Source organism: Hippocampus guttulatus, chromosome 15 (genome assembly GCF_054856545.1).
Source record: "Hippocampus guttulatus isolate MCC_2025c chromosome 15, RoL_Hgut_1.0, whole genome shotgun sequence".
NCBI lineage: Eukaryota > Metazoa > Chordata > Actinopteri > Syngnathiformes > Syngnathidae > Hippocampus > Hippocampus guttulatus.
The window spans coordinates 12,418,134-12,440,798 of record NC_141275.1 but is presented as its reverse complement, the minus strand read 5'-3'; the positions used below and the strand labels follow the sequence as shown (position 1 = coordinate 12,440,798).

The 22,665-nt window shown below is 44.8% G+C and overlaps 1 protein-coding gene across 2 annotated transcripts; it reads right to left on the bottom strand.

Annotated features, from left to right (window-relative positions):
- Nucleotides 1-410: 410 nt before the first annotated feature.
- Nucleotides 411-22,487, bottom strand: LOC147193932 (voltage-gated potassium channel subunit beta-2). Of its 2 annotated transcripts, none has more exons than XM_086131027.1 (14): nt 21,806-22,487; nt 5,853-5,896; nt 5,723-5,760; nt 5,467-5,546; nt 5,255-5,299; nt 4,824-4,868; nt 4,656-4,699; nt 3,777-3,863; nt 3,606-3,691; nt 3,399-3,519; nt 3,214-3,308; nt 2,911-3,031; nt 2,592-2,680; nt 411-2,139 (listed from the first exon to the last, which is right to left on the bottom strand). In XM_086131027.1, exons 1-14 carry the CDS (start codon nt 22,105-22,107, stop codon nt 2,050-2,052), a joined length of 1,287 nt encoding a protein of 428 aa, XP_085987153.1. In that variant the 5' UTR covers nt 22,108-22,487; the 3' UTR covers nt 411-2,049. The 2 variants fall into 2 exon arrangements, with proteins under 2 accessions (XP_085987153.1, XP_085987152.1); XM_086131026.1 differs by lacking the exon at nt 21,806-22,487 and adding an exon at nt 17,919-19,207.
- Nucleotides 22,488-22,665: the final 178 nt, after the last annotated feature.

Here is a 22,665-nt window from a genome sequence, read left to right as displayed (position 1 = left end):
AACGGCGTTAGCGCAACAACGCTAGCAAGTTGTTTGCTGCTGAACAATTTGCTGAGTTGTTTTTACTCCTATCTTGAACATGGGGGACAATACATGTAAATTTCTTGACAAGAAATATGTTTAAGAGTGCATTTGCGGAATGAGTTTAATCAGCAAAATCCCCCGTTTTTTTTTCGTCATCTCCGGGGGCGGCCATTTTGTCACTTTCTGTCGACTGAAAATGACATCACAGTTGCTCAGAGCACAGGTAACGAACAATCCTGGCTCAGCTTCAGAGAAGAGGTGACCCATGGTTGGTTGCGACCTGAGCCGAGCAACTGTAATGTCATTTTCAGCGACAGAAAGTGGTGGGAGAACACTGGACAACTCTTTGATCATGTTTTGAAATGACTCTCACGCACACACACAAAAACAAGAGAGAAGGACCCTTTTAATCATGTAATGTGCTTTCCCTTTAGACGCAGCAAAAGACACGTTACATTCAGCATGTATTGTTGCCCCTCTTTGCACATCCTCTTTGTTGCAAGACAGTAAAATAGAAGTTATGCAGGCAAAGTTAACATCTCCATAGGTTGGATCGAGTAGTTCATGTACGCTGGACGCAACACTCAGTCGGACTGTACATGGTCACGGAGTAACGGGGGGGCGCTTCTTTCGTGATTCCTTAAACGAGCCCCTTTACCTGGCTGCCGCATAGAATCGTTCTATATACACTTGAATTGTGTGCCGACTTCAGCACGTCGTCATAACACTCCCAACCCAAAAGTCCCGATTGTGGGTCACAATGACAAAAGGAACACAACCCTCACTCTCCATAGAAGTCGTAGAAAACGAAAGGAAAATGCATGGAAACCAGAGTATTAAATGCTCAGAACGTGGAAACAAAAACACAGAATTTCCCAGAGAGATGTTTGAAGAAGCCGTAAAAGGCTTCCATTAAAAAACAAACAAACATATATTTACTCAATCTCACCCCGTGTGACTCATAGCGCGACTTTTACAAATGACCCCTGCGTGCACTCGACATGTCTTCAATGTCACACTTGGAGCTTTCGATCTTTGATCCTTTTGCCGTCAAGTGCAGCTCTCAAGGGTGCTGCAAATCTACATCACGCCGATAAAAGCCATGCCATATTTGATAACCTGTTGGAGCTTTTCTCTCTTAAAGGGACATGCGCACAGTTGAGGAACAGATGAGGCAAAAAAAAAAAAGACACTGCCAAGAGATGCGACAGGGTTGGAAAAACGTACTTTGACGGTAGCCACCCCGCTTTGACCCCATGAAAGAAACGCATGAAAATACACATGATAATCCAAAGATTTGAATCTTTCCGCTACTTTTTGAAATGCATTCACTTTCATCAAGAGCAGTCATTCTTCGCCAAACTTTGTAAACTATAATCTCACGTCCTTAGTGCATTTTTCATAACTCTGAGTAAACTGCCTATTTCTAAAAAGCATGTGATGTATTTTGTTTTTAATTTCCTTTTTTTTTTTTTTTAAACCGCACAAGTGAGCCAACTTGGTAAAGCAGTGAATCCTTGCCAGACCAGTCGCATGCACGCTATGGGAAATGTTGGTCATGACACATTTGAACCAACTTCTGTCCCTCTTGATGCTCGTTGCGGTTGCTGGGGACACAGTTCAGACTGTCAAAATGTAGCCGGAAGCAGCTCACGCATTGACTCAGCATATTTTAGCACAGAGGCGGTGTCGTCATCGTCCCCTTTTTGGAGTCAAAGTCCTTTTTTTTTTTTTTGCTTTTTGCAACCTCTCACTTCTAACCTTTGACCTCCTCTACTGTCGACATCATTTTCCAATCAGTGAGTATTAATATGACCTGTTTCTGTTGTGATGAACAACTGCAAGATTTTTCTTTTTTTTTTTTCCCCCCCATACATGATACTGCGCGCAATGGTTTAATGCGCTCATTCTGGTAGCATAATGTTGCTGAGAACATGCAAGTTGTTGAGTATACGGCAGAGAAAAAGCAAAGTCTTTTTGTCTTCTTGGTCGTTCTTCTTGCTTTTGCTCGGACAGGTGCGAGGTTCACGCGCGAGACTCCTTCTTTGAGTGCGGCTTGTTTCCCAGCACGGCGTCCATCTCCGTGACTGTTTGGGGGTTCATTTGGGATAAAATCTGCAAAGGAGGAAAAGTGTAATGAAATGCTGGCCCCATTGGAACTTCACTACAATGGAGTCAATTCAGAAGATGACCAAAACTTGCTGTCATGAAAATTACTTTCACTGTTTATCTAAAGATGTGGTGAGCAAAGTATGGTTCGTGGGCCACATGCGGCCCGTGTCGTTCTTCAATCTGGCCCGCTTTAATAATCCAGATATTGAATGTAGCCAAGGTTTTATAATTTTTTTTCCCTAGAATTGAATCATCTATTTGTTCATTTACTATATTATTTTCATTTATTGTACATACATTTTGTCACACTTATTATCATCATATAATCCGTTTTTGGACAATGAGCACATTCATCAATATCAAGTGAGCTGAACTGTAATCAAACTGCAAAAACTGTACACATTACTTGAGTGAACCGCTATCGATCTGATGGACCGAGAGAAAAGAATGTTTACCCGCAGTGCGCCCAGGTTCTCCAGTAGCTGGTCTGTGTTTGAAACCCCCAGAAGTACTGAGCTGACGCCTTCACTGCGAAGGCACCATGCTGGGGAGGGGGGGGGGGGGGGGGGAGTTAAAAAAAAAAAGGTTATCTGCAAGACATTCACGAGGAACGCATGCTTGCAGGATATTATTGAACGGTCCAAAATATCTTAAAGCAGAAACAGAACCAGACCTCTCGACTGTGAGGCAGGTATGCTAACATGAAGCCGCCATGCTACACAGAGGCAATTTTTTTAACAACCGATATCTGCAGTGCATTTTTTTGGGCTGTACCGATGGCCAACTGTGCGGCGGTGCATCCCAGCCTGTCTGCCAGTAGGTGGAGCTCTTTGATTTTAGCAAGCTGCCTTCGCCCCTCCTCACTGTTCACTCGCTCCCTCAGCCACTGGTAGCCCTTCAGCCGCAGTCAATTGGAGAAACGGGGGGGGGGGGGGGGAGAGAAAAAAATAGTGAGGTAAAACGCTTCTCTACTGATTTGTCACCAAAAAAAATAAATAAATAAAAAACGCCCCACTGATTGGGTGGGGAATTACACTGAGAAGAATCCCACAGGAGTGCCCGCGAAGTCAAACTGACCTTCATTGCTGCTCTGGAGCACTCTGGTACGCCATCGCTGTACTTTCCGGTGATTAATCCACACGCCAGTGGTGACCAGGTCATCGCTCCGACACCTGAAAGAGACCAGTGGATTTGTCTTTGCCTATTCGACAATGAAGCGGAGATGATCAAGTGGGATGTAAACGTCGGAGATGAATTGATACCGATCTTGTGGTAGAGCTCCGGTAGCTGCACCTCGACTTTATCCCTCTGGAAGTAGTGGTACTCGGCCTGCTCGCACACGGGTGGGATCAAGTTGAACTGGCGGGCTACCGAGTAAGCTTCCTAATTTGCAGGAAAGATTTAGAACGAGATGGTTACCGCCCCTCTCCGTTCACAAAGTGAAAGCGGGACAACGAATTGAAGGTCACCATGATTTCCATGGCGCTCCAGCGGGAGGTGCCCCAGTACATGGCCATGCCCTGGTTTATGACAAACGTCATGGCCCGCACGATCTCTGTGGGACGGCAGTTTAGAATGCCGGATTGAAAACCCGATTCCACTTGAGTAGCACACCTGATCTGAAGCATGTTCACGCTTACCTTCCATCGGACTGTTGACGTCATTTCTGTTGGCAAAAACAATGTCCACGTAATCGAGCTGGAGCCTTGATAAAGATCCTCTTAAACCTGATGATGATATGACGCGACGTGATATGAAATATTATGACGAAGAAACAGTCCCAAAATACGGTGTAAAGTCGATGCGGATGTTGTTGCACATCTCAGAAGGACACAAGTGTTTTACAGCAATTTGAAAAAAGAAATAAATAAATCAAATGACAAATGTCAGCCTCTAGATGACGCTCGAGGAAAAAGTCTTATTTGACATTTCAATTCAGTTGTATAACTCGTGAAAGAAACATGAACGTATCATAAAATCCTGAGCCAGAAACAATTTTAACAATGCCATGCCGCTGGATCGGAAACAAATCTGTTTTTAGAAGGCTGATGTGGACTTAAAGCCCGTCTGTTACGTATTCTTGTCGAATGTCATGGCTCACCCTGCGTGTATGTCATCATTTTGGTCCACATTTTAGTGACAGGCCCGAAGCCGACTTTAAAGCCCAAGTATGAGATCTGTCCCAGCGTGCCGTGCAAACGTTAAAAGCTGCACAAACTTGACCTGTTACGTAACGGCCACAAATCAAAAGGCTCGTGACAGTGACGCCCGGTCAAATCCTTATTTAATTGGACAGCCCAAAGCCATGCCACACAGTGCGCGCTAAACAAACAAAAGTAGCCTTCTATAGGATTACGTTGTGCGGGAAGAGCAGATCAGGCGGCTGGAAAAACCAATGATCCCCAGTTGGATTTTCCAATGGGAGCTTCACCGTATTGTTTTGTCCCCTCGGCTGACCTTGAGTGACTAATTCACACCAGATCGTTTCATCCCAAAAGGCAAATGGCATCATGCTTTACCTTCAATTATGTGCTTTCTGGAGAGCCCTCTCTCTGTTTCTGCTCTGTGAAATGACAAAAGTAGACTCGATGATATGAATTTGAGCTAACAAGGGAACAAGATCCACCGTTCGAAATAATATTCATACTGCACTGAAAAAACCCCCCAAACAGCCCGTAAATACTTACTGGCCTCCCCAGTAGATCTTTGTTGTAATGACAAAACTTGAACGTCTATTAGGAAAGAGGAATTATTGATTATGTGGTTTAAAGAAAATATTTCCCAACTTACACTATAATACTATGCCAAATTGAACAGCAGCACATATAGACGAATAATCTAACCAATACCCTGTCATATATTCTTTATCCTCTGCCTAAAATGACGAATATTCCTGCGGCTTACGGAATCGTTTATGAAACCCTTCTTGGTTTCGATCTCTATGTCTGTATTATGTTGCCCCTGGTGGCCGAGACGAGCGTGGCCACGGAACAAATGAAACTCGCGTAAGCCGAGGCACCGCTGCAATGTGTTGCTTCGTAGCAAATCACGAGGACGCAAAGAAATGTATTTCACATGTATTTGTCTGATTAAGAAGTGGTAGTGGATCGTAAGTGACCTCCATCCTTTCTTCTTGATTATGTTTCCCAGCGTGATCTCTGCCCTGTGAAGAGACACATTAAGGCGACTTAATTTCATGAGGAGCGTACATCTTTACAGCATGATATATGGCTCAAAGGAAGGTGGAATGTATATCTATATCTATATATAGATATATATGCACACATATACATATACAGAGACGAGACAAGATCATAACCGAAGTCTGACCTTCCAGAAGCGTAAACCTCTGCGGTGTCAAACAGGTTGACCCCATTCTCATAGGCTAAGGTCATCAGGTTCTCCGCCATCTGAGGGAAGAAATAGCGGTCGAGACTAAGAGAGGAACGTGATGGATGTGTGGCAACGACTCCACGCGTGACCATGTGACAAAGGAACACAGAGGCCGCGGCTATTGATTCTGTAATAACGGTGGCCCGTAAAATAAATAAATAAATAAAAGATGGTTATGAGTATAAGGGCTCACCTCATCGGATATTTGTGATCCAAACGTCACCCATGTGCCTGGATGTGAGGAGATTGATGGATGTGCGTGTTACATTTGAGACCACGGGGGGGGGGAAAGATGACATTTGACTTCACACTTGGGAACTCACCTAAGCCGAGGCAGGAAACACGTAGGCCGGACTTCCCGAGGTTCCTGTGAGGAGACAGAGGAGACGAGACCTCTAAAATGAAATTGAATTTTCACAAATCGTATTTACATTTTGAACAGGGATTATGTTCGGCAAATGTGTCCTCTGCATTTCACATTTCGCAGTCGGCGCACCGAAGCAGGGAGCTCAGCTTGATTGTTGCCTCTTAGTTTCACAGTTGACGTTGCACAAACGACTTGAGGGATATATATATTGATTCATTGATCAATTGTAATACGGTGAATGTTAATGAGACGTGGGGGGGGGGGGGTAGTGCCACATGAAGATGTATGCCACTGCGCTGCTCGGTGCCAATGTGCCTGTAGTTAAAATGTGTCTAATTGTTGCGAGAACAATTGACCTTCTGCCGTTCATATGTTAACAGCTCGCAGTCGTGGTCCGCTTAAGCAAAATAGCTGCGGGGAAGCGGGCTCGGATGGAGTCCGAGCCAAAAGCCCCGAGCCTCGGGTCTGAGCGCTAAATGGCCCAAAATGTACCAGCAGGAGCTGAGGAGAGATTTATTACCCAACATGCCACATTAGATTTCCCAGACGGCTGAGTTTTGAAGGGCAAAAAAAAAAAAAGCTGCATTTGTGACCACGGGAGCAGATAAAATGTCTTGATGCCGGCTCTCCTCCTGCATGTGTGCTCTCCTAAATCTTAATTAGAGGCAAGTAAAAGGGTGGGAGAGGAGCATCAGAACCGCAGAGCTACCGTAGCTGCTCGCTGTCTTTTCATTGCCAGTGTCCCCCCCCTTCACGTGCCCCCCCACCCATTACACTGCCTGTCTGCCTGCCTGTGTCCGCCACAAATAACCAAATGCAGGAAGACAGTCTGTCAGAGCATTTAGATTCAGCCCAGCGAGCCCTGCTTTTATTTTCTCTGCTCTATTTTTAATGCCTGACCCTTGAGCTATTTTTAGATTTTCTGTACATGTAAGCGTTTGTGTCCTGCCGCGTGGGCGTGCGTGCCAGCGTGCACACGCGCTCTCCCGCGTATGCGGCGTGTGGGTGTGAAATGCTCATTGTTTAGACTCTGTCAAAATAGCACACTCCAGCAGGGTCAGGATTGCTTAGCTGCAGGGTGGAGGATGCAAAGAAAAGGCGAGTGGTGCTCGACTGAAGCCGATTCCTGGGATGCGAGGCCCGACTTTCCAACACGGCTTCCCACCAATGACAGCAGGACTCCTCTGAGACCGGCAACACACTCACTTTGAACACTTGGCAATATCGTATACGAGGCACAGGGGACTTCTTCTAAAACCATCGGAATTGTTTTCATTTGCTTTGTGCCTTAATGACTGTGAATGATAAGACAGACAGAGAGACCAATAGTTAGCGACTTTGCCAGCTAGCTAGCTAGTTAGCTGCTGGCCTAAATACTTATAGAAGGACTGATTTCGAATAATTGTTCCATGAAGGTGTGCTAATGAAAAGACAGACAGAGACCAATAGTTAGCGACTTTGCCAGCTAGCTAGCTAGTTAGCAGCTGGCATAAATACTTGTAGAAGGACTGACTTCGAATAATTGTTCCATGAAGGTGTGCTTATGAATTCCTAGCGGTCAATTGTCATAATTTTCTTGGCTGCAGTGCTCCCACCTGTGTACAGCATGTGGATGTAAGATTTTTTTTTTCCCGTCAGATTTCAGCCTCTCTGTTTATTTAACCAATCAGATGTCTAATTCAACCTCACATGGGGTCACAGCGCTGGGCCTCGATTTGGGGGAATATTGATTCTAAACTGTGTTTTGTGTAGTATTGATGGTTTGTGTGATTGCGAAGTCATAGTGGTTGTATATTAACCTGCTTAAAAAAATAAATAAAGGGAACTCTTAAACAGCAGAGTGTGAGTCAATTCGAGAGTCTTATTGGCCTTGACTCTCGAATTGACTTACACTGAGTATACCATGTACCTGTATGATATATCAAAGGATATATTCATACATGAAATAGGTTCAAGGAGGCAACATCCTGGTATTAAATGCATGGTCCACATATACAGTGTACGCAATATGTGCAGTAAAAAAAAAATCAATTGAGTATGTCAGTGTTTCTCTTACATCTGCACCCTTCCCGCACTGAGCCCAACTCCACAGCTCTCTGCAGTGCTGCAGTCTGCTTTATGACTATCAGTGAGTGCGGAAGGGCACACGTCACTCTTGACTTTGGCTGACAAACCTGTCCCTCACTTTCCCTCTGACATACGCACGCACTTCAAGACCAAAGTCTGCAGACATGCCATTTCATGTGAGTGAGGCTCTTCTGCAAAAAAAAAAAAAAACATCCCGAAAGAATGTGCTGTGCAAGCACGGGGGCGGCCTCCCGATGCGTCACCGGGCCCGTTCACGCTTGATGGCGACGAAGCTGCAACGCGGGCACACATCTGTGTATGGCCCTGCATGAGTGCGCCCATGAGCAGTGCACACAGATGCTGCTATGGCCTTCATAAGGAGCGCTGCATGGTTTCTCCTGTATTATCATTTCTGTCACACAATAAATCACAAAGCCCAGACAAGGTGGTTGGACGGGACTCGGTTGTTGTGATACATTATTAATGGCGCAGGGCGGGGAAGGCACACAGGTGCTCTGTCATGATGTGGTCAGCATTTTAACCTGTGCTGACACCTCCAGTTAGCTCGCACACCCGCGGCGGCGGTGAGACAAATACGTGCAGATGGTCGCGAGTACTTGATGGATATTTTGTCTTCAGAAGGCACCTTCATGCTGAGCAGGCTTTTCTCCACAAGCAAGCACACCTTAGATCAGCCCGCGGGCCGTAAAATAAAACGTACAGTACTTTCAAAATTTTGGATTATGCGTGTTGGGCCGTGGCCGGGCTCTTATTGGCCTGTGAAAAGTTGCTTGGAATTAAGTAAATAAAGCCAACTTTCAATTTTTTGCAATGTGCGTGGACGGAACCAGCAGGACCTTTACTTTGAAACCTGTTGAAGGTATGCGTGCGTCGTTTACGTACGGTGTTTGCGCGTGATTAGCAACGAATCACGGTCATGGTAACGATTCAAAATGGCCGCCTGTGCCCCCCCCCCCCCTTCAAAATAAAGATAGACGCTGAAGGCCGTGGTTTGAAGAAAATACAGACTGTTCAATATTTATTTACAAAAGTCGGTTTATTTGTGGTCAGTCGGTTGCCGTCTTGAAGCACGATGACGTGAATCGGCACAACGAGACGAACCATGCGGAATAAATCCAGACATGTGACTGAGGCTGGGAAAGCGAAGCTTTCCGAAGATTTGCATGCGAAGCTCGAAAAACAACAAGATTAGTTTACCAAGTTACGCGCAGCCGGAGAAGCAGCAACGAGGACCAGCTTTGTGATAGCCCACGACATCGCTACGAACACTAAGACATTTTCGGACGGGGGAATTCGTTCAAGAGTGCTAATATGTCCGGAGCAAGAAAAGAAGTTCATCACAACCAGGTAAGGACCCTCTTTTACTGATGAGCATCTGTCGTGTGCATCACATCTGCACCGCAAACATTCATCCTGCTTTGATGCACTTGTCGAAGCTCAACAGAGGCTCGATTTCTCTCACTGAACAAGAAAAAACAAAACACTGAAACGTGCTTACCTAGATTTTTTTTCTGCATTGTTTGGACAAAAAATGTGAGCTATGTTACTTGATGACTGCCATACAAAAACATTGTGGTATCTTCATCGAAAACTAAAATCAGAAAGCATTGCAGTGTTCATGTTCTTGAAAAAGAGTTCCTAACGTTGCACAGTTGCAATTGTTTTGCGTTATTTCACAGAATAAATAATGTACTCTCATCATCTAACAATAACATCTACTCATCAGCTTCTGTAAATGTCATGTACTTATTTCTATGTAGAAATACAATCGATGACCGGAGTAGATTTCGAACCTTTGGCCACAATAGTTTATGCTTCTCACTCGCCGCCCCCAGGGAAAAATAATTGCCCACCCCATGCCTTAGATATTAACATTAACGTCAATGGGTGTTTGTGTGTGCACGCTCGCGCACACTTGCATGAATCTGCATTTTTTCTGAAACAAATTGGTGGCAAGATGGTGGACCTTCCGCATGTTTATAATGATGCCCCATGGCTGCTGGGTTTGAAAGAAATCTACAGGGTGTCTTTTAAGTCTAGACACACACTGTTGGCAAAAAAAAAAAGCACATTATGAAGAAATGACATCTTAATCTTCTTTGTTCAATTTTAAGAAACAGCTGCAGTATGTTTCCAGGATTTTGCTGGTTTCATGTGAATTTGATGCAAGAACTGCACATTGTGTCAAGACTTATTGGGGACACCTTATACTCAACACCAGAATACATTTTTGGGCTGTAAATTTACAAGGAATATCTGTCTCTTTTTTTAAATCAACCTTCCTCTTATCAAATTCTTTGAAAAAAAGCCACCATATAATATTGAAATTTATAAAAACATACAGTAATGGCATCATTGGATACAATGTTAAATCGTTTTGGAGAGGATAAAGAATATATGACAATGAGTGTTGTTCCAGTATACCATATTCTCTTTCTACATGCTTTTGTAAGGATTTAGTTCATCGCGCTGAAGACTTCTGTGTTACGATGAAAATGCAATCTGTAACTGCCTCACATTTGCCGTTTCTATTTATGTCTTTTATTCTTGGCTCCTCTAAATAATGCAGCGCAGTTCGAGGCAGAACTAATTTTTCCACAACACAAGTTTCCGCACCGTCACGAGGGTATAAACAGTTCTGCCCAAGATTCGCAAAAGCTCTGGCAAAGTGATGCCAATTTAATGTGCACTTGCGATTAATTTATTCCACTATTTTTGTATCTCCTCCATGCTGCTCACAGACCATTGTACAGTCTTCCCTTTTTCATATTTTCATTCATTTGTTCTGTTTCTCACTTAGACTGCAGCGTGTGACAGAAGCCGTTCTTGTCACTGTTCTACTCTTCACCTCGGCTATTATTAACGAAACGTGCTAAACAATCAAGTGATTGTGTAACGTGACGTCTTTTGTTCAGTACTGTCCATTCAAACCGCCGAGAAAGTGGGTCTGTCCTAATTGAAGACATGATGCAGGAGAATTGAATGGAGGGGAAAATTACTACTCTGTCTCTCTCATACAGCTATATTAGTGGGCATGACCCACCTATTAAAATGCGCGTAATGAAGTGGAGCAGCTCCAGTTGATATTAAAGTAGTGAACCACTTTATGACGGTTGGAAAGGTCCCAGGAGACACGGTCATGGACAAAGACACGCATATAATTCCGAAGGCAGAAAAATAATGAGGGGTTTTCAAGGGTTTTTATTTCACTAGAATACGATTAAAAGTTGTTTAAATCTGAATGTGAATTCAGAAATGTGTTTTGCAAAGACTGAGGACTGAGGTATGTAGATGTAGCATTAAACTGTTTGTCATCATTTCAGTTTTCCTGATGTTTTTAGGCTTGGTTAAAAGGGGGGGGGCAGTGGTGCAACTCGGCCCTGGCATGAGTCGCCCCTCCCACGCTAGATACGCGCTTTCAATTATCTGACGCAATGGCGCAATGTGCAGTTAGCACGCTTGCTCTGCCTCCACCCTGAAAATACCTTCATAATCCGCTGCCGTGGCTGCGTTAGAGTGCCTCGTTGTCTGCTGTGAGCTCACGCATGTCACGCAGAAGGCAGAGGGGTGAGGAGGGGAGAAATACATTTGAAAAAGTCCGACTTGCCCGCAGCGTGTGGCTTGGGGCTGATTTTGAAGTCTCGTTATCTAAGCCTGGCTATTTTTAATTTATTTTTTTTAAGCATTCAAAAACAGCAGCGTTGTTCACTCTTCTCTGGGGTGTATCAAATTTCAAAGGCATATTTATTTTTGACTTCACAGGGATTTTGAAGCGTGTGTTTTGGTTTAGCGTTAGCCAAGTAATGAGATGAGGTAAATTGGTAGGTCAGTGGCACCTGCCAACTTGCTGTACTGTATGTCTGGACAAAGAGCGATGAAGCGGAAGATTTGAATGGCGGCTCACTTTTCCCTGGCTGGCTGCCTCATAAATACTATACCTCATAGGCTTGGACGGCTCAAGGAATTTAACATGATTGAATGCAGTTGTCCACATGTTTGGGCCTATTTGGATGTCAGCTGATGCATATTTGCGTGATGGAAAGCATATGAGCTGAGCTACTCACTGTCACAGTTACGAGATGAAAAAAACCCCAACACGACAATACAACCCCCCCCCCCCCCCCCCCGCCCGCCGAAAACTATGCTCATATTTGATATTTTAGCCACATGTCCATTTTCTATATCTGCTTGGTTCAAAGTGGGTTTCCCTAACTAACTTGGGGCAAGTGGTGGGTGTTTCCGGTGTCGGTTGTAGTCTGTTTCACCTGATATTAGTTGGGATAGACTCCAGCTCCCGGCGGCCCCCAATAGGATAAGTGGTTACAGAAAGTGGATGGATAGTGGATGGTTTTTTTTTGTGTGTGTGTAATCATTTCCTTGAATGACTCGCTCCCTGTCACCGTTAGCTCTTTGTCAGAGGCAAAGAGCCATCAGCCCCCGTTTTATCGTTCACTCATCCAGTGGCTGTGTTTGGCATATGCAAATAGTTTGCTGGCCCTATGGGGACAGCGGTGATTAATGTCCTAAACTTGAACTCTGCCTGCCAACTGATGTGATGTAAACAGACACAAAATGGAACATTTTCTAGTATGTCTGCCAGTCAGCTAAAAATCAATTGAAAAGTTATATATACATACTGTATGTAGTTTGTAGCATTTTGTGCTTGCCTTTTCATAGTTTGCAGTATATGTGGAGAGCAAATATTGAGTCTCTTTCTATAGTTTCTACTGTTGAGTGCAAGTTTTGTTAACGGAAGAACTTAAAAAAATGGTTTTGTTATTTTGGTGGTGGAATATGGAACGGATTACAAGCATTTTCATTCATTTTGATGGGGAAAGATGATTTGACAATGCCAAATTAAACTTGTAAATCTAAAGCAAGGTTATTATGGACAAACAAAAAGGAACAAAATAATATCACTTAAAATTGATTGAAACATTTTTCTAAACGACACAAAAAAGTAAAAAATAAAAAAAATAAACGAAAAAAAACAAAGCATTTTTGAAGAAATAAAGACGAACGAACCAACCTGCTCTAAAAGCCAATTAAAAAATAACTGAATGTGAAAAGCAAAAGCCAGAACGAAATAAAAACAAACTATAATGACAAACCCCCAAACCACCGTATTGGCCTTGGCTCAATAAAGTCTGGTAAACACTAGTTGAGATCAACAATCTGAAGCAGTCTACAGGAGCGCAATGTATGCCATTCAGTATTTCCGGCCCCCAGATGAGGTGAATATATGGGCAAAACTTGACAAGGCTGTTGAGGTTGGCTGATTTGTTCATGTGCTGGCTGAGGCGTTCAAAAATGCACAGTTGAAGTGCACTCCGAGAGAGCAGCGGACTCGATGTCAGCGCACTCACATCGCAATGCTAATTGACGGTAATGCACTGCCCGGTCGAACCACAGCCAGCGTATCGAGTGCTCGAGATCACGTCGGAGCTCGGAAAACATGTTAATTTGAATGCAATGTTGACTTTGAGAAGTTGCGTTGGAGCGCCCGTGCGCACTGTGGAGCGGAGTTGCTGAAAAAGCAAGGCCGAGTACTACGTGACATGTCCAAATCTGTGGAAAGCTTTAGGAACCTTTCTGTTTTACATATTCCAAGCCCTGGATACAAAAGTAGGATACACAACGGAGCTTTTTGGGCAATCGAATGCCGCCGTGTTTGCCAAAAGAAATGAAGACGCATTCCGCCGGTCCTGCAGCTCAGTGGACTTTTCAGTTTCAATCGTGAAGCTGTGCTGGAAGTAATTCTCACTTCCTTCCCTGCTTGTTGTTTCTTCCCCATTCGAAAATAAATAAATATGAGGGCCTTTAAGTTCGGCGTCATCTTGCTCAGGTGGCGCTCGGCTGCAGTCGCGCCACAACACCGCTGGTGCTCTTTGCCAGAACGGTGGCCCGCTCCGAGCGTTTCCTGCACATTTCCTGCTCGAGTGGACTGACCCAGTCACGTCACAACCATTAATTTCTCCATCACAACAATAATTCATTCATATTACATGTGCATATACATTAGCTATATATGGACTTCTTATCCTGCTGCATTTCTTCATGTAAGAGAGCGAGAGCTATTTTAAGCAATCTTTTCCAAGGTTTTAATGGGATGTGTGTGACTGGCTATTTGATTGCTAATTTGTGGCTCATATTAGCCGGCTTACACCTTTTACAAGTCTAGAGATCCTTGTTGCTGTGAGATTTTGGAGTGAACCAGTAATAGATATTGTGCTCATAAATGACTAAACAGTGTATAACTTCTTGGTCTTATACTGACTGTGTTGGGCAATAACTAAAGTGTATTCTTTAACTCACGTTTACGATGCAATTAAACAGGTTTTTTAAGAATCTCGTCTCAAGGTAATTTGGGAAGAAAGTGTGCTACACTGTAAGCAGAAAACTAGCAAGGTGATGCTATGAAGTGTAGATTTCACATCTCGGTTGACGAGCATCCCTTTATGAGCAAAATACGGTTCTTGTAGAGTAGATTCTGTTTTGCCATATGGGAATTTCTCATTTGTTTGTCATGAAACCGCCGCGAATGTTAAGAACAAACGTTGTACAGAAAGCTGTCGAATTTCAAACTTTGTGGTTTTGTGGTCTTGACATTTTGTATTTAACACAGGGCAGAGCTTCAATTGCAATTATGTGTACAGTCTAAATTGACCAAAACAGACTAGCTGGCATGGCTTTCAAAACCAATGATTTCATTTGCCTGTGGCGCATGAATGATTGCGACTCGCTAAATCTGCCTAGCAACAAATGACGAGAACAAACGTTTCTTTCATTGTTTTGGCACAATTGATTTGAGTCTAGTTTTCGAATGAATCGCTCGAATTTGACTCGTGTAAAATCTTTCGAATAACCGCCCTGATCTCCATAAACCACTCGGGTCACTCGTCTCTCAAGGCACCACTTCCTACCCAGGCAGCTAACTAGCTAACTAGCATCAGTTCATTTCTGCTAATATGTTACTTTACTAAATAGAGAGGATCACAGAAGGAGTGACTCATTTTCTGAGAAAGAAATACTTTTACTGTTGTACTATGTTTTTATTTCATTTTCAAAAAAAAATCTATCGTTGATTTTCTTTTTACATTTACTTATGTATAAAATAATACATTAAGAGCTTTCATTGCAATGTGTGATCTTTTCAGTCACCACTATCATGCCGTCAGACTCTGCCCAGACATGATTAATCAACAAACGCAACAAAGTTCCAGCAGGGGCATAGCATGCAGTAGCTGTTATTGTCACCGAGTGTGCTACTCAGGTTAATGATGTGTCCCGTCGGGATTAGCAAACATGAGCAAACAGCGGGAACGACAGGTGCCATCTGCAAGGTGTGACTCGCGGCACATCTGTCTCGCCGAGTCCTCACGTTTGCTGCACAAAGTCGGCAGCACAAAAAGCTACAGTGCTTGAGCTTTGATTTTTTGTCGCTTTAGCAATAAAAATGCACAGCACGGACTGTGGCCAGCCTGATAAGCAGCAGCAATGCTCGGGGTGTTAGCGATACACTAAAGGCTATGCCGAGGGTGTTGCCATGGGCAACTGCAGGTGGCCATATGCCGGATCGACGACTGCATTGGCGACTAGTGACACTTTCTCGGGAATTGCGGAGTGGCAAGACTAATCCAAGAAGTGTGTGCGTTGCATGATTGCCTTTCGTTGTGTGCCTCGCTCCTCTCTGAAAAGCTCATAGATGAAAAGCAAATGAACTGAAAAAAAGGACAGAAGCGGTTCAATCAACCCGATTAGCAGGGGGAAAACGATGATGAGATCGCCCTCCTACTTATTGGATTCTACAGTGACGCAGCGAACGGATGAAGCATCGTTCGCTAGCATGTGCACATAAATGGGATTTTGTTTCCCCCCCGTATTCTGTGTCTAAACCTCAACAAGCTCGGCTCCCCCCCAAAAAAGATGATGTTGCTCTGTTTTCATACATCATGACTCAGACCTGATGTTGTGTGCTGCAATGATTTTTTCTTTTTCTCTCTCCGCGGCCATACAAAAAGCTTTTTAAAGCCTCCAAGATAGACGCGGGACATTTTGGGAAAAAACAATTTCTTTGAAGAGGACAGTGGCAAAAAAATAAAATGTTTGATTGGGGATTAAAAAAAAAAAACATGCTCATGTCCAGCTGGGGCTGAAATCTAATTTTTGTTTCTCTCTCTCTCTCTCTCTCTCTCTCTCTCTTTTTATTATAATTTTTTTTTCTTAACACGTACTGTACAACGCAAATGCTGCGGGGGCTGAGCTAAACGCACACGTCGACAACCTGAACAATATGTTCCGCAATGTTTGCTGGCGACCTCAATGTCACCTTCCAGCGTAGCTCATGCATAAAGATGAGGGGAAAACGACCATTTTCCACCCAATCTATCCACATTAAAATGCACTCCCAGTTTGCCAAGGGCTTTCCAAAGTAACAGGTGGTGCTGCCTGTAACCTTTCACCCTTCAGGCTTTTATAATCATAGTCAATCAGAAGGAAAAACAGGATACAACGGATCAATCAAAGGTAAAAGGAACAACGTGGCTCATGGAGACGAGTCAGAAATAATTTGTAGTCGACAGGCTTCTTGCAAGTTGATCATGTAGTGCATCTGAGGTGCGTAAAGACTTATTTTCTTTTCCTCCCTGGGTAATTGCCGGTTCCTGACAGTCGTAAATGTTCAATATTTACTCAAGGTCCCTGCCGAGCCTCGGACGTCACGTGCGATGGCAAGATGCCAACTTACGCTAGCCTTGTTGCCAGATTTCAGCAATTGAGGAGCAACTCATTGAGTTGGCTGTTTGTGTAACGCGTCCTCCAAGTCATTCTGCACAACGGAAATGACGAGGGGAAACGTCGGCCAGAAATTGGCATTTGGGCTGCAGCTATTGAATATTTCTTTCTGAAAATGGAATCAAATAATCAAGTGTTCAGCTAAAAATAAAAACAATTCATTGAATAATGAACGACCAACTGGTTTCATTTTTAGATAATCAACAAATTTATTTTTTTTTACTTTAAACTAAATGAGTGTGGGACGAACTGACGTCAGAAGCACCGTAACGATTTTACAGCACGTGTGAGGAAGCCCGGTTTGTTAAAACGATTGATCAGTAAGAACTGCACCTGTCTCAGACTGCAAGTGCTGCTGGGAACAACTTGTTCCGAGGGGGTTATCGTCCTTTATTTTTAAGGTTTGTTTTGAAGTTGGCCTTCCCACTACGTGTTACTGTCGTGCATAGTGTGAAAAAGCGTTGCAGCGGCTAGCTTGACTGTCTTACCAAATTTTGGATCTGTGGTGTCAATATCCCACCGCTCGGGGCAATACGAAGACGAGTGATGAGATGGAAATAGAGAGAGAGGGACAAGGAAGAAAAAGCCATCTTGGCCACCGGGGGCAGTATAAGACAGACATAGGGTTATGCCGTACTGTAGGCTCACTTCCTCTCTCAGCTTCTCAGTCCAAAAGTAACCAAGTCATTCTTCACAGAGGATCAAGAATATTTGCCTTTTTAGGATTATTGTATGTTTGAAATTGTATCTACATGTGTTGTTGAAAGGGTAACAACAACGCCCTCTAGTTGGTAAATGTTTAGCTCACGTGCTTGTGGAATTTCCCATTGTATGTTAGCGTTCAGGTAGTAATAGCACAAAAAAAAAAGCGTGAAGCCATTTTTTTAAGAACATTTGCACAAATTTTATCGGCCATATTGAGTCACCTGCCACCATGCACAGCTTGCAGCAAGTCAAAGCAAAATAAATGAATTTGACAGCTCAGATCTCTGGTCATTCGAATCTGAACGACCACTGTATTGGAAATGTTCGACTCAATTTGTTGGATTATCTGGAGGTCAAAAGGACACGGCGATCCAACCGAAAGAGCGTTTCACCCGTACGTGTCCTTATCCTGTCCCGCCACCTGTAGCACACTCACCTGTACTTCATACTAGTGTGGCGCCCGATGGCCTCCTTCATGTGCGCGTGGCCCTGAGAGGTCTGGCGCGACCCGGGGCCCTCCCTGGTCTTGACCGACCCTTGGGAGGTGTAGTTGCCATTGCGCTCTTGTCCGCTGCCTCCTCCTCCGCCTCCGCCGCCCGCTCCTCCGCCACTACCACCTCCGCCGCCTCCTCCTCCACCACCGCCACCTCCTCCTACTCCTCCGCTGCTCCCTCCCGGGGGCGGAGCGGTGCGAAGGCCACAAAGTCGGTCCTCGCTTCGACTCTTGAGGTTGTGCTCGGTGCAGGCGAAGGACACCTGCATCCTGACCCTGGTTTCCGGGGGCTGACGTCGGGAGTCGAACCTTTGGCTTCACAAATGTTCACTTGGAATCAGTGCGCGCTCGGTGCCGCTCCACCTGAAAGGGTCTCTCTCTCCCGTGGGCCCAGGTTAAAGATTTTGTCTGAGAGTTCCAGGGGGAGGGGGTGCAGGCAAGAGTGCAGCCTCTAACATGACACATGCAGAGCTGCCGTCTGCTCCGTCTCCTGTCTGCTGATGCAAACCTGACAGAAGGCTCTCTGACTTTTCACAAGATGCATCAGGGCTGCAGTCTACTTTAGGAAAAAAAAAAGCACTCGGATGCTTGCTTGCAGATTTGGGGCGGTGGGTGTTCTTTAGGGAGACCTCAGCAGAGGGGCCCACAAACATGAACACGGCTCGCTCGCGGGGCTTGTGTCTCCTCTTCAGCTGAGGTGACTTGTTCCCGCCTTGGGCCGGAGAGCTCGCCGGCGTGCCGCAACAATGACACACACATCCTCACGCTTGCTGTCGAAGTCGAGCATTTTTCCTCCAGTCTTTTTTTTTTTTGTCGCAAGGTGGGAAAACACGGGCTTACATCAAAAATTCAGTGCATCGTCGTCATGCGTGCAGCAGCGCCGCGCAGTTTGATGCAAGGAGGAGGAAAAAAAAACCCCCAGAGGAGGCGATAGCGGCATCAAATCCCAAAATCCCAAATATTTTGTTGGAATTACCTTTTTCAGTGTGCGGAGCGGCGAACATGCCGGCAGCAGCTGTACAAGCCGTGCGCGGCTCTCCCTCTTCTTCGTCTCGCGCGTAACGCAACGGAGCAATACGCACTGAGCATCGTGGAGCCGCAAATCAGCTGCAAAAGCTCACAGTGAGCGTCATCCCTTCATCATAAATTCGACTTCTTCTTTTTTTTTTTTTGCTCTTCTTGCATTTTCCAGAAGCTCCCCAAAATGTTCATGACACACGGCGCAACCTCTCTCTCTCCTGCCCCCTACTCGCCCCCCCCTCATTCTCTCCCTCTCTCTCTCTCTCTCTGACTCTCCCATTCATCACACGGATGAACAAATTTCCTCACATCATGTGTGTGCTGCTTATGCAATCTTGCCTCGTGGCTGAATTGGAACTAATTTACAACCGCGTATCGCAGAACGCACATACCCCCCCCCCCCCCCAACCCCCCCATCCCCATCACACATGCCGCTCTCATGTGAAGGCATGTCTGCAGCTCTGCATCTCATCCACCACGCCCATTAATCTGAATGAGCAACCGTCACAATTCGACTGCAACATCTGGACCGTCATCTCTGGGTGGGAGCCAGATGCCTATTCGACTCCCATTATGCCACATCATCACAACACACATGACATTAAAACTGATGAGTCACGTCACAGCAACAAGAAAAAGCATCCCCGGCTACAAATTAAATTTGCACACATTCATCATTTTCTGCCAGTTTGTTTAAAATGTCAAATGGAAGCTCGCTTTGGAAGCTTCTGCAGTCCCAGAGCAGATTGCATGGCAGCAGAGTGGAACTTTTGTTAAGCTGGTAACTTTCCACAAGGATGAAAACCGTGCATTTTATTCTAACAAAAAGAATAGGAGTGGCAATAAAAAAAAAATTAAGTGAAAATGCAGGAAGCTTAAATAAATTCTCATAATCCTCCCTGCAGTCCACATTAAATTGAACCCTGAGGTCATTTGTCCTTCGTGAAACTCATTAACTTGGAAAAGGAGGAAAGTTTACTCGTACCTATCCAAAACGATAGTCAAGCGGATCCCAGCTATAACTACTGTATTTCTTTTACGCAACCATATCGATGCTGTCCGCTATGTTGATTATTTCGCATATGGTTCACAGTAACAATGACACAAGTGCACATCCGTGCAGCGGGGACGTGCCGAGATAATGCTGCCACCTAGCGGTCGTTTTATCTGATTAAAAAAAAACCTGTTCTGCCGATTGGATGGGAAACGTCAGACATGCTGGGGACATTTTGAACAATCTCTTAAATGATCAAATACGGTTCCTCGAGTCAAAGTGAGTCTTGCTATCTTTTTATCAAGCCGAATTTTTGATCCACAGGCAGATGTTATGTTGACCAGGGAGTTCGTAATGGGGGATGAGTGACAAACAACACATTCCAGATGTGCAAAGTAAGCTAGAAATCTGGGGCGGTGGTCCATAAACTTTTGATACCAAGTACCGCCCCCCCCCCCAAAAAAAAACATTTGACTCTCCAAATTCCACCAGAATGACCCATATTGAAATACAGTTGCGTGGTAGGCCACGGTGTTCAAAATAACAATGCATCGGTTTTGTCCCCCCGCCCCCCAAAGTCAATGTTTTTGTTCGCCAGTATAACATTATGCTCACTTTCAACATTAGCATATAAGCAAAGGGAAAATGGACTCAAATAATGATTCTAATAGATCCCAGAATAGTTTCACTGAGCACTTCAAAGCGAGATGTAAGCGAGCCAGTGAGGCAAACAAGCGCCTGTCAAACCATGTGTCACCGATCCCCCACCACTACGACGAAACCCAAATATCAAGCCCCACCCCCTCCCGTGGTGATGCTGACCCTGTCAAGCTGGAGACCATCTCTGGAGTGTGGGGGTGGGGTGGGGGGCGGCAGCGGTGAGTGGGAGAGGGGCGCAAGCTCGATCCTCAAAAACGTCAAGACACTTCTATTCAGCTTTGAAATATCATCAAACGCTTGACGGATCTTTCTGGGTCAGTGCTGCGAGTCGGATGTCTCCAACCTTCCGTTCCGTCACCACTGAATCATGCGACATCCATGCATTAGTCATCTAAACTTGAGCAACAATACAAAGACCGTCGTTATCTAATTGATCATCGTCCATCGATTTTCCAGTATTTCAAACCAACATGGATGTTAAAAGATTCATTTAGTGTGTTCAAAGCTCATCCGTTTTATTAGGTATACACGCAAAAAGTGAAAATAACTGCACTGCATCAGACTGCGAGGCGTTTTCAAATGTTTGCTGTTGCGGTAGCTTTCGAAGATCACATTTGACATATGGATGTTTAAACTGTTTACACTTCTGCAAATCACAGCTAGTGATTTAGCGTCATTGCCCAAGTCAGTTTTAACTTACTGGCCCAATGCTATATTTTTTTTTTCTTTATATCTGCGTAGATACTCAGCCATGCAGGTCATGGTAATCCGCAAAGATTAAGTCGACACGGACTCTTTTTGGTGGTTGAATTTGTCGTGGAATTTTTCTTTTGTTGTTTTTTATTTTACCAAAAACAAAATCGCATATAAAATGTGGCTTCAAAATATTGTTGAATAAATATGGTAAAATGAATGAGGGTGTCCAAAAAAATTAAAAAAGTGGTTAAAAAGAAAAATGCATAAAATAGAAAGTCACTATCGTCCCTCGTTTGTGTTGTCAAGAAGACAAAGAGAAGCGATGAATAAATAACACAAAAACAAGATGAAAGTATGCCGTAAAAATAGCATTGAGGTGCTGTGGGATAATCCTTTTGGGGAATAAATTTTGCTCACGTTTTAAGTTTTGGCCCAAAAACCCGATATCTGTTCCTCTCACCTGTACGACATGGCCGAGCGCTCAGCCTCGCAGTCGGCCAGCGAGAGGCCGCATTCTCTGAGGTAGAGCTCCAGTCGCCGACGCTCCACCAGCCTGTGCGCCGCCGCCAGGATCTGAGACGCCAGGGCCTCGGACTCGGTCTTCTGGTCCGGGCTGGTCTTGCTGCTCCGGGCTCCGCCGGCCTTGGTCACGATACTCCCCGAGGAGGAGGACGCTTTGGGCTTCTTGCTGATGCCGTAGAGGTCCTCCACCGAGTACTTCCCTCCCTTGCCTCCTCCGGTGCCCCCGCGGCTCGCGAACATCGTTATCCCCGAGTCAAAATGCTGGAACAAATCAGCCTTTAGCTCATTTGTGTCAGCGACTTTCGGCAAAAAAGCAGCTTGTGAGTTTGAAACAAAACAACAAGGCGGTGCCGTCCTTTGATGGAGATTCGCCAAGATTGGAGGACGTCGGGCGTCGAAATGTCTGCAAAGGAGCGCTCGCAGGCCACGCAAAACATCAAAAAGTGCCGGATTGCTCCTTTTGCGGCGGCGACGACTAAAATAAAACAAAGAGCACACCTGTCAGTCGCAAACAATGCCTCGCTCGCGCTGATGTGAGGTGGCTCTTTGAATTAAAAAAAACAACAAAAACGGATAGGAATAAAAGCACTCCGCATCTTTCTCTCTTGATCTCCCAAAGGACGGACACTGGGGGGATTTGTGCTCAAACCCCGCCGGCTTACATTTGTTCAGATTACCAGGCAGATGAAGTAACTCTGCTCTTGCAACCGTCGCGTAATCTGGAAGAGGCCCGACTGATGCAGCTCAACGCTTTGACCTTCACCTTAGGAGACAATTTTGTGCAAGTGGGACAGTTAA